This window comes from Paroedura picta, chromosome 10, assembly GCF_049243985.1.
Source record: "Paroedura picta isolate Pp20150507F chromosome 10, Ppicta_v3.0, whole genome shotgun sequence".
Classification (NCBI taxonomy): Eukaryota; Metazoa; Chordata; class Lepidosauria; order Squamata; family Gekkonidae; genus Paroedura; species Paroedura picta.
The window spans coordinates 33,954,835-33,967,654 of NC_135378.1; the positions used below are offsets into that span (position 1 = coordinate 33,954,835).

Sequence of the window (12,820 nt, forward strand, 5' to 3'; positions counted from 1 at the left end):
AAATCTTTAAAATTCCAGGGAGGTTTCCATGTAAGGGCTAAATTAGACTTAACAAGGTTATCCATATGTATTTATTTGCAAATTCAATAACCTCTTCATATGTAAAATGCAGCTTGAAAAAAATATTTTCTGTTTTAAATACAACAAACTGATTAGAGGTAGTAAACATTCCTCTACCTTAAGTGTTGTGTTTGTGGCAGGATTGAAACAGGCAATGTAATTGACCAATACACTGCTAGATCTTGTCTGCAGGATCCAGTCAATTTAAACCGAAACTGACCAATGGTCCAGGAGAAGATCCACTGTTTGTGATTGTATTTAAGTTGGGGCTTGCCAGGGGGTTCTGTGTTCAGTTTGGCCTCTTGTACCACCATGCTGAGATCCTAATAAAGAGGTGATGAACTCCCAAGGGTCCAGGCTTCCTTGGAACCCACAGATTTAACATTAAGTCTCAGCATTCCCTGGCTTAAAGCATTTTCCTTCTAGCCTGGTTCCAATATTGGGCTAGGAGACGAAAGCTTCAACAAGCAGAGTATCTGAAGCTTCTTTTCTGTAAACATTAGCCACTCAAAGGCCCCATGAAACTCCTGCATCCCAAGCCAGGCCACGGGTTTATCAACTGCACTTCACTCAGTGCAATACAGGCAATAATAAGAAAACACATCATTGAAATTTTGGGGCAGCTTTTAGAAGAGAGCTAATGACTGATAACTAGACATCTTCTATCATTAAGTGATTCTGATTACAGCTCTTACATTGGAGCTTTTATTGGTTGCTGTACAGGTTTTATATGTGTAACAAACTGGCGTGTGTCAAAACCAGACCTATAAGGGCCGAAATGCATCAGTCTAGTGGTTCACATAGTGGAGTGATTCTCAACCTTCCTAATGCCACGACCCTTTAATACAGTTCCCCATGTTGTAGTGACCCCCAACCATTAAATTATGCAAGTGTTCTTTCACAGAAATTAAACCAAAACTGACCAATGGCGTGAAGATCCATTGTTCAGGATTGCATATAAATTTGTTTTTGTTTTCCGGGGTTTCTCAGTTCAGTTTCCCTCTTGTCCCGCCGAACTGTGCTACCACCTGGAGAGCCTGGCAGGAGACTGCGCTGCACCGGAGGCACTGCTGGAGTGGTTGGCAGCTGAGCGCAGGCGCCTGCAGGAGGATCAGCAACAGTGGCAGCTCCCCCCCCCCATGGCCAAACTGCTCACCCTGCCGCAACCCCTGTGAAAGGGTTGTTTGAGTTTTTGTAATTGTGCGCAATAAAAGTAATATAATTTTAACATTTATACAGACATTCAACCCTTTAAGGTCCCAGCAGTGGGGATTGAACCTAGGATCTTCTACATGAAAAACGGGTGCTCTCACGGAGTGCCACAGTCCCTCTTTGCTTCCTATGTGAGTGAGTAAAAAGATGAATAAACACTGATGGTTCTCCATATCATATTCAGCCTTGACCTATTGAGGAACAAACCAGAAGAATTTCCTTTCTGGCATCTTCAAGACTACCGGTCAAAACAGGTAAGATGCATGACTGGAACCTCCGGTCAGGATTGATTGATTTGGGGATTTTTATACCGCTCCCTTGTGTCTAGTCACCTTGGGGAGGTTTACGACAAATTTATAACAGTAATCAGTAAAAATATACAAATCCTCTTACTTTGGGCCGTGTATCGACAACATATATGAAATCGCTTCCTGGATTGGCCTTAGCGATAGACTGAAGCATCTGTTCATCCTCAAGGCATCTAGCACTGAAGCCTGACAGAGGCTGGCTGCTCCTACATATGGAAGCCTGTGTGGGAAAAGAGAGATAAAGTGAGTGAAGATCTGGAATGCCCACATAGCATTTCCCATTAGCAATACAGGCACCGCTGTTTACTACTGAAAAAGTAATACTCAACTAGGTTAAGGCTGAGCCCAGAAAAAATATGGCTGCCTTAGGGCCGCCCAATCTGGGTTAGGATATACCTGGGGATTTGGGAGTTGGAGCCTGGTCAGGGAAGGGTGGTCAGCTGGGAATAATGGCATAGATTCCACTCTCCAACCGAGCCATTTTCTCCATTTAGCCCCTATTCAATATGGCCCCCTTTTAAAAACTAGGAGGCAGTCAACACTATCACCACAGTCACACTGTTCTTCTAAACGGTAGGCACCATTGATTCTAAATTGGTGGGATTAATCTCTGAACCAATGGCTTGAAATCCATCATTTTTATTAGTAAGTGGCTCAAGCTTTCCATGCATGGGGTAAACCTATTAACTGCCTAATTTGCTGTAGATTCAGTAGCATCATGGGATTCTAGACAGTAGGACACTGGTACTCTCCTGCTTTTCTTTAATAAACATAAGACCAGTAGATATAGTCCCCAGTTAATGACTGTGCAGTTGGTTGTGCTAGCCTGGACTTTATCCAGTTTATAGCAAATTGACCATGGAAATTAGTTGTCACAAGCACAAATTGCTGTTTTGAATGGCTCTACAAGCCTTCTAGTGACAGTAAGCCAAACTGGAGTGTATACTCATGGCAAACATTTGGATGACCCATTAACTGTAAGACTGGAGCAATATGCTACCACTCTGAAAGCAGAGCTCTAAAGTTTGGTCAGTTATACTCCCAGTTAAAAAGATATCCTTTGGTTAATGATACAAGGGCTTAGATCTCCCAGCAAATCTCCCACTATTGGGAGAGGTGTCCATCAAGAGAATGGGAGTTCCCTGCCTTCTCTTTCCTGCTGCTGATCAGAATGATCCTGGAAATGCCACAACCCATGGCATTCAGGACCATCACGAACAAGAAGTCTACAGCATGACAGGGAAAAATTGCACCAGTTCCATTAGCAGAAATTTACTATAGGATCCAACCCAGTATTATTTTTTTTTACTGTTTTAGCATAAATAGTTACAAGCACCTGTGGATCCCAGCCTCCATCTTAGAAGAGATACTCCTATTTATCTTACCCTCTCACTAAAGCATGTGATATCATTGGTGGTAATGGTCATAGTTATTTATGACTAGTAAAAAACAATTTTGAAAGTTTAAAAACAGCCATCGGAAATATTTTCAGTTATCACATATCACATAACCTTAATCATTTGTCACTCTCAAAATATTTTAAAATCAGACTGTATCTAAAATTCAATTCCACACTTACATTATTGGTCTTGTAGTAGTAGGAAAGTGCTGGGAAACGTCTCCTACTCCGGAATTTAGAGCTTCCCACAATGATATGGGCAGTGGCGGATTTGGGCACATACACTTCAGTGGGATAAGAGTCACACACCTATCCAAAAGCAGAAACACAAAAGACCCTTCGCCAATTATATTTTGGGGCACGCTCTATTGGATTATTAATGGATTATTTCAAAGCACTTCTCAAATTATACATTTCAGGAACACTGTACTAAAAAGAGCAGGAAAAAAAATTGAAAACTCATTCCTTCTTACCAACAAATACAGATCTATCTATTTAAAGATCAACAATTCAGCTAATCTTTGTTTAGCTTTCCTAAACAGGTAGGCAGGCTTTTGGCAAAACTGGATAGTAATAATTTAAGAATGAAGAATGTGGCCACCCCGTAGAATTAACATGTCTTCTCCCTGCTTCTTCCAAATGCAGTTCAGTTAAAGAAGAAACACAACCTGACATTCTGCTCAGAAATTATCTTTTTCCATTGCTTCCAGTATGTGGCAGAATGAAATGGAGTGAATGTAAATAAACCTTCAGCACAATGAAACCACATCATGAAATGTCTTTAACTACACAGCAGTTAGGTCTTAGAAGGGCGGTTTAGAAATTGAATTGATCATAATCATAATCATAAGAAGACACAATGTCTGTAATGCAGACTTCCTTAGACTTGTTGAGTATGTGTACGCTTTTGGGATTTTGAAAAAAGGTAGCGGCTACACCACAAAATGGCTGCCATGGGAAAAAAATAGTCGCCAAATGGCTGTCATGGAGGGTAGTTACAAAATTTTGTGAGATTTAAATCTAGTATCTTCCTCTGATGGGGACAGCTATGATGGGGTGGCTCTTCTGAAGAACCACCAGTTCCAGCGAGGTGAATTAGCTTTTTGCTTTGCCAGGGAACTAAATGAGTATCAGGAACCACATCAGTGGGAACCCTTGTCCCCATAGATGCCATGTTGGGGATCACGGCTGTAACATATTATTTGGCCCACTTTCAATAGCAGTGACTCACTCGGTAGTCTCTGTTGACATCACTGAGCTGCCAGTAATTATTTGGGACCCCCATCCGATGATATTCTTCTTTTAGGTCAATCAACTTCCAGCCTTGTTCTCGTTCTTCTTTGTTTATTTTGGGGTTGAAAGAAAAACAGTACAATTCTTCATATTTCACTGAAGGGGAGGGGGGAAATGAAGACAGACAATTTATCTATTTGAATTATTATTGTTCCACCACAAAATATCAGCTTTTATTTGCTAAATTATGCTCTCATATATTTTTTTCCAGATGATAAAAAATGAAGTTGGCAATGTCTTGGAATAACTCCCTCCAAGAATAAGAAAGATGAGACCTCAAACAAACCTTCAGTAATTTGTCTGCACAGACGAACTACGGCCAAATTTGGTAGACAGCTGCGGTTTGAGATGTCTCAGATTATTTTTGGCCATTGTATACATTGTATGGAGAGTGGTCCAAGGGATGGTGCTGTGTGCATAACATTAAGATTTGTGCTGCCTTCTGCTGTGCTTATTTGCTTAAATAAGGCAGAATAATCTCTTTTAGAAACACCTTGGTATGGTCACATCATGCTTGTGACTGCGGTCTTCTTCTGACAACATATAGTTTGCTCTTTGGCAGGAAAATTCATCAAAAATTCACCTGGATCGGCAGAACAATGTCATCCAAAATTGTTCCCCTCTTAATTATTAGATGACACCAGCATTCATAGACTCATGGATTATTTTACTACATGTAGCTAATTATTATTTAGTTAAAACATTTCTGAGTTGCCTTTCTACTCAAAATGCTGAAGGTGGTATGTATCTAGCTTAAAAAGAGCAGTCAAAAACTAGTACAATGGATTCCTGGCCGAAGGGGGGCAGTATTTATATCTCACCTCTCAATCTAATATGTTCCTTGCTTACAAAGCGGGTAGGGTGTTAAGATGCAACAACAAATCACAGTAAACACACACAGAAAAAAATTTAAACCAGCAAGAAAAACTAGAAGCATCTTCAAAAATACCTATTTAAAACATTAATGTAACAGCCCTGCAATTCATTAACTGGTGGAGATTTTAAAAACCCCAAATAAATAGGCAGATCATATCAAAGTCAAGCACAAGACATTACAGCCAGTAATACTGAAGGGTACAGGGAGCAAAAATTCCTACACTCAACTGAAAGCCCTGGGAAATAGCTAGATTTTTCCACTGGCACTCAAAATGCAGGAGGTTCGTTACAAACCCAAATGGTGAGAGCGAAGAGTTTCACAGGTGGACAACCATCACCAAAGGGATATTATTGCCAACCTCAAAAGTAATTCTTGCCCAACTAATAGAGATGCTTAACTTTTATACTTGCTCTTTTAAAGTGACTACAGTGGGGAATTAAGCTACTGCTGTGCTCTTTTCTTTTCCCCAGGAGAAGAAGAAGGCGAGTAAATACCTTACATTCTGTTACAATGAAATAAGGAGGGGGAGACACTCTAGCCAACTATTTGTGCCCAGGGGGACTGAAGTGCTATACCAGAAGAGTTTCAAGTGCCTCCTTCTTCTGGCATTCCAAAGAAAATGAGTTAATAAATTACAACTGAAAGCTCCAGAAGTAAGCCAACACTGAAGTCACACCGGATAACTATACAGCAATAAAGATATATCCAGATCTAAACCACAGGCAATCCGCCAGTGTAAACTCGGTCTTGTTAATTCCAGTCCTGAAATGGTAGCAAAATGTTCTCTGGATTCTCTGTGCTAATCGATTACAAAACATTTGCAATATTGAGCAGGAGCAAAAGTCCTGATAAATCCCAGTTTATTGCCACCAGATATTAGAGGATCTTCATGCCCCTTTCTTCTTTTATGAAAGGATGATGATGATGATGATGATGATCCACATCATGACTGAAGTCTCCAGTACATTTAGCAAGCAATCCTAAGCAGGTCTGCTCAGAAGTAAGCCCCCACTTATTTAGTGGCTTCACTCCCAGGAAAGTGTTCTTGGGATTGCAATCTCACAAGATAGGGCAGTTAATAAATATAATAATAATAATAAATTCAGAATCAAGGTAACAGAACCAATATCACATGTATCCACAGGGTTTCTGGAAGCCAAAAGGCAGAGCTTCTACACTCTGCACAACTTTTTGTTCCCTTCCATGATAAGCACAATCACAATAAACAGCACAAAAGAAACAGTTACCATGAATGTTTGCTTAATTTGTGTACTTCGTTCAGATTAGACAATTAAGCATCTTTTCATACAAAATTATTAGTTTCTATTGTCTGTTTTTGTGTTTCATTTTTTTCAGCAAAAAATCCCCATGATTGTCAAATTAAAATTTTATAACCTATGCCTTTGGAATAAGAACAAATGATGCAATGTAAGCAAGCAAGCCGAAGTATAGATGAACTGTCAACCTGAGAAGGGAAAGTCACCCAAAGAAGGGAATATAATAATGGAGTGAGGTGAGAATGTAGTGGAATCTACAAGATAGGCAATGATGTTCAACGGGCAGCATGGGCATAACAAAGCTGCAATAGCCTGATCTCGACAGATCTCAGAAGCTAAGCAGAGTCAACCCTGGCTAGTATTTGAATAGGAGACCCCCAAGGAATACCAAGGTTGTGACAGAGCCAGGCAATGGAAAACCACCACATCCCTTGCCTTGAAAACCCCACATGCTGGTAGGGGTTGATGGGAATTGTAGTCCATGGACATCTGGAGAGCCACAGTCTGGCCGCCCCTGCCCTACAGGGATGCCTGACGTCTGATGTGACTTGATAACACTTTCCAGCAGTAACAAATGGGGACAAAAACCCAGTACTGTGCATAAGAGAGGGCAAAAGACAATGTAGATAAGAAGACGAGCTTGAGCATTGTGGAAAAACCCAAGAACAACAGGAGAGGACAAAACTTTTCAAAAAGAATGTGCATTAACTATGCTGGATTAGATCCTTATTCGACACAGTGTGAATTTAAGAACACATTCAGAGTCACATCTCTACCCACCCTCTGGTGCAATCCTTTTTCAGATACAACAAAAGCAGGACTGAGGGACCTAAGTGGACCCAAAATAATAGAAAGTGCAACGTAATTTGTTGTATACTTAAAAAATGGAGAGGAAATGAAGGGGACGATACTTTAAGCAAACATACAACGAGATGGTTTGAATACCGTTTGAGATTTCTGGAGCTCAGACTTCTTATTCTGTTTACTGTCACTGAATATATTTATGTACAACGAGCCCTGGTTTATGTTCCATTTGCTTATGTACAATTGTTATGTTTAACTTGGGAAGAAAATTAAATAGAAGGACCTGGCTGGATACATGACATTTACTTGCTCACCAGTTTCCAAAACATGCATTAAACTCATTCATTACCATTACACCTGCTCATATCACTGGTTGGAAGCACTTGCCACAAGATCAAATTAGACAAAATATGTTTTATCAACATTCCAACAACTAAGAAAAACATACAACGCTTGTTCAGATTCAGGGCCAATTCAGGTGGGTAGGGGAGCAAGGGGGCTCAAACGTCCCATCTGTTAAATTTTTGACACTTAAGATGTTTTGCGATATTTTTATGCACATCAGCAATTAACTTTTACATTTTTATCATGGATAGGGTCTCAAATGTAATGAAAAGCCTCAATGGATGACTGATAAAACTCTTCAAATTATATGAACATGAAATTATATGAATGCCTTTGTGTATGCAAGAAAGGATTCTCCCAATTCCACCACTCCCTCTCCAGATGAATATTCCCAGGGCCATTTCGCACGGCTTCAAAATAGCACAATGGTTGCTAATTGGAAACGCTACTAATTTGCCATAACCCACGACGTCGTAGACAATCTGCAACAATCCTGAAACCGACCCGCAAAAAGCGCCTCGTTGTGGCGCTTTCAGGGGAATCCAGAAAAGTGGATTCACCCTCCAGATAGCGATACACTCCTGCAACCAATCTGCAACAGTAGCGCTAAAGACCTGTGCGTTACCATTGTTGCTGGTTCTTCAAAGTCCCTCCCCCTGGCTCTCTCCTCCAAACTTCCGGCGAAGCGATCGCCATTTTTTTTTCTCCGAGCGAGCGGGGATAAACGCACCGGCGAGCCTCTTTCTGTTTAGAGGCTTCCCTGGCTTCAGTCCTTCACCTTTAGTCACTAAGCACAAACCACTTAAAAGCCCGTTTGCTGAAATAAAGTCCCTTTATTTTTTACACATAAATTCAGCCGAAAATCGGGCCCGTGAGAAGGGGGGGGGGAATTTTTTTTTATCACTCGAGGCAGCGTGCAAACGATCATACAATCAAACGACAGCTCACATTAGGCAGCTGGATGGGTCTCTCCGTAGCAACGAATCTACCTAGATTCGTTGCTATGGGTCGGTTTTTTTTTTTTAAAAAACCTTTCTTAAAGGGAAAGGGGCTGTTTGGGAGCATGCTAACGGCTGCCCATTGGCTGCTTGACGGCCAGGGGCGGGACGAGCTTGGCAATAGCGCTTCCTTTCTAGCGATTTCTGCCGAGACCGGAAGCCTGTGGGAAACGCTAAAAAACGCAACTGATTCCACTACAAAGGCAGGTATGCATAACGACGAATTCCACTATTTTAAATGGCGATTTTTCATTCCGCAAACAATTTGCAACAAAGATCCCCGTGCGAAAAGGCCCCCACTATTTCAGAAGGCTCCCATAGTTTCAAAATGGTTTGGGGGGAAGACTCCACGGACTGCTTCAAGAGGAACTTAGGAAAGTTCTTTTGCAAAAACAGAATTTTGCCCACTGGATCTAAGTCAAGAAGAAGAAGAAGAAGAAAAAGAGTTGGTTCTTATACGCTGTTTTTCACTACCTTACAATCTCCTTCCCTTTCCTCTCCCCACAACAGATATCCTGTGAGGTGGGTGAGGCTGAGAGAGCCCTGATATTCCTGCTCTGTCAGAACAGTTTTCTTAGCGCTGTGGCTAGCCCAAGATCACCCAGCTGGTTGCATGTGGGGGAGTGCACATTCAAACCCGGCTCGCCAGATTAGACATCCGCACTCCTAACCTCTACAACAAGCTGGCTATATGCAATCTTATGCAGAACTACATCTTTCTAACTCAATTGAAGTCAACATGAGAAGGGAAAGTAATCAAAAGAAGGGAATATAATAACGGAGAGAGATGAGGAAAATGAGTGGGATTCACAAGACAGGCAATGATATTCAACAGGCAGCATGGACATAAGAAAGCTGCAGGAGCCTGACAACCCTGGCTAGTATTTGCATGGAAGACCTCCAAGGAATTCCATGGTTATGACATGGAGCCATGCAATGGCAAACCACCTCTGAACATCTCTTGCCTGGAAAACCCTACAGGGTCTCCAGAAGTCTGCTGTGACTTGATGGCACTCTCTACCAATAACAATTGGGGACAAACCCCCAATACATACAAGATGGCAAAAGTCAATGTAGTTAAGAAGATGAACTGGAGCTTTCAGATGGGAAAATAGTGCAACTTTATGTAAAGTGAGATTCTCATAGACAGCATTCAATTGAGATAAACAGGCTACTGGTGCATCTGCTAAACTTCCACTGCATACCTGGGTGTGCCAGACGTATTAGAGATATGTAAACATCATGACAATCCCTTTCCTGGGGCATGATAAACTGAATTATTTGGAAGTTCTTGCAGCGAATCAGCAACGGGCAACCACTAGCAGTTGTTGCTTGCTTCTCAATAGAGGAGATTTGGCTGTGAAGAATCTGAAAAGGGAAACCAAGGTATGAAGCTGAACACTCATAAAGAATATGCTACAATATAATTCAACCCACCTGCACTATGTGTACCAATGGACGTAAAGTTTGATGTAATAAAGAGGGAGTAAAGCTTCATTACAACAGCAACAACAAGAAGAGTTGGCTCTTATTTTTTATGAGCACATTCAAACTCTGAGCATGCCCTCTTGAAGCAGCCTGTAGACTTCCAGCAGAACCTGTGGTACCAACAATAAACGAGCGGAACTATACACCGGCTTGGTTAAGACATCATGCAAAACCGTATTTAATTAACTGTGGCTGCTGTGATCGTCCAAGTGAGAGACACTCTACTAACTATGGTTAGCTAGAGTTCATTAGCCCAGCATCATAAAACCATGGATTGAAGCTGGTTTATCAACCAAACAGGGCTTAGTCCAAGGGAAATTGTAGCCTAAGAAACCTAACGGGCTGTCAGACCCCCTCTGGGCTTTACATACCTAGATATCATCAGTCCATCAAATGTTCCAAGTCATGGTGACCAAAGGAAGCTTCCATATTCAAGGCAATGTCTCTAAATATCCGTGCTAACGTGAAGGGAAAGTTTACATGGCAACATGAAGGGAAAGTTTACATGGCAACTGCCTGGCCACTGTGTGTAAACTATATGCAGAAGCTGTTTATAATCTTTCCATTCCAAAAGTATAAATATGAACCACAAATTCCCTTGCCCTCATCCAACTACTCTTTTACTCATGAGCTCTTACAAATAAGCAAAACCACACCTCACTCCCTAACAGTTTCTGCCTTAATTATCCATGAAGGGAAACACTCTAAGCACAGGGAACCATACAAAAAGCTGCCCAAAAACCTTGAAAAGAATAAAGAGTACTTTATAGGGTACACTAATAGATCAGATGTATAAGTAAATTGTCTTACCCATGTCTCTTTGCAAGCATCCAATTCGTTTTCCACAAAGATTACATGAGTAGCAGTTAGATATAGGGTTCCTAATGCTGCCTGTTTGGAAGATGCTCCATCAATTAAACGGACATTTTCCACCTGAATCACGAGAGAGATGAAAAAAATCACAACGGTCACTTATTTTGTTTTTCTAAAAAAAAAAAAAACTTCCAGCAACAAAATTTTAAATGATTTGTTAGATACATACATAAGACTTTGACCAAGCTACGCTTTCATCTGCTGCTTCATTCAAAATTGATATGGTACCATGGAAGAGATAAGAGCCATAGTTCTGCCCTACCTGTGGCTGCCTGCAGCTGATGAGATGAATAGTAATCCACAAACCACAGAGCATACCCAATGGCAGATAGACTCATGAATATGTACAACAATCTTTGGTTAAAAAAATAATTAAACATACCGATGCTGAGAAACACCATATCTGTACTAGGTACTAGCACATCTTAGATACAACCAAGCTGGGATCTGCAAGAAACTTGCCAAGAAAATCCATTTCCCTATATCTGCTTCCTTCCCTCATCTCCTTTCTCGGCAAAGTTTATTCCTTCCTTCCTTCCTTCCTTCCTTCCTTCCTTCCTTCCTTCCTTCCTTCCTTCCTTCCTTCCTTCCTTCCTTCCTTCCTTCCTTCCTTCCTCCCTTCCTATCTCAACCTGCTCCTCTCTTTCTCTCCCCTATAGTTCTCCCTCTTCTTTTTCTTACCCTCCCTCATACCCCCCTCTTTCTCCTTCCACCTCCCTCAGACAATTCCTCTCCCCTTCTATTTTCCTATCTTAGGAGCTACGGTAACTATGACAGCAGCCAGGCCACGTGTGTTTGTGTGTGTGTCCCATCACCCCCCCCTTGCCAATCCTGGTGTAGCTCCAGGCTCCAGCATCCATCTTTTAGCCCAATGGCAGCAACAGCAGTGCACAGGAGTAGCTTCAAGCCAAGATTGGCTTCCAGCATCCATTGCCATAGGCCTAGATTGTCTGCCTGTAGTCAGGGCTGGAACAGCTCCTGGATTCTCCCATCACCAATTCTGCCAAAGTAAGTGGGGCCAGAGTGGCTACTGGAGTCTGCCACCACCACAGTCAGGCCTAGAGCAGCTGCCTGAAGCCAGACCTAGGGAAGCTCCTGGATACAACTGTCAACAGCTCTGCTAAGTATCAGCCCCCAGTCGACTTTCTCAATGAGCATACTTGGCGTTAGCTCCAAAAGCAGTTTACTGAAGTAGTGATATAAAGCTCATAATTATTCTTGTAGAAATTGATTTGATAGACAATACACTGATCAATATAATCCCAGAAACACCACCCCCAACTGACAACTGGTGGGCTTCCTCCTGTTCCCAGGAAAAGCGTGAAAACTAGTTTTGTGCCAGGGTATGCATAACATTATTTGTGCAAGACTGACTCAAGGCCAGCCTCACCAATATTGTCCAAGTTCCCCTCTCTCATAGTTCCATACTCTGAAGAGAAAACTGGCAATGCAAAGCAATAAAACCAGTCAAAATCAGTTAACTTTCCCAGGCCCATCATTGACAGATGACAATATGTAGAATGACAAGGGACACTGACAGCTGACACCAACAGGCTCATGGCAGAAGGCTGGCAACCAGGCAGATCCTGACAATAAGTATTTTGGGGGGATTTAACCCCCTCTAAATATTTCAGATTGTTCGGCAAATCTTAAAAGTCCCCTAAGCCTAAAGAGAAATCTATTTAGTATGACCTCAATCTGCAAATTTAGATATCTGCAGAGGGAGGCCATGTGTTGCTTGTGAGACATGGCCTCACAAGAGACTAGCCAGTAAAATGGCTTATCTCACAAAGGATGATCATATTACAGGGGGATTAGACAGATTCGTGGTTTATTAATGGCTATTAGCCTCAGTGAAGGAAACCTCCATATTTTGAGGCAGTAAC

The 12,820-nt window shown here is 41.7% G+C and overlaps 1 protein-coding gene across 3 annotated transcripts in view; it reads right to left on the reverse strand.

The window, feature by feature from the left end:
• The window catches only part of MTMR7 (myotubularin related protein 7), a 57,131-nt gene that overhangs the window by 15,944 nt on the left and 28,367 nt on the right, over positions 1-12,820 (reverse strand). For all 3 annotated transcript variants that reach the window (XM_077302089.1, XM_077302087.1, XM_077302088.1), the window contains 5 exons: positions 10,872-10,994; positions 9,779-9,941; positions 4,211-4,368; positions 3,160-3,288; positions 1,666-1,800 (listed from right to left, as the gene is read on the reverse strand). In XM_077302089.1, the coding sequence (XP_077158204.1) occupies positions 1,666-1,800; positions 3,160-3,288; positions 4,211-4,368; positions 9,779-9,839 (483 nt within the window). In that variant the 5' untranslated portion in view covers positions 9,840-9,941; positions 10,872-10,994. The remainder of the gene's footprint in view (positions 1-1,665; positions 1,801-3,159; positions 3,289-4,210; positions 4,369-9,778; positions 9,942-10,871; positions 10,995-12,820) is intronic.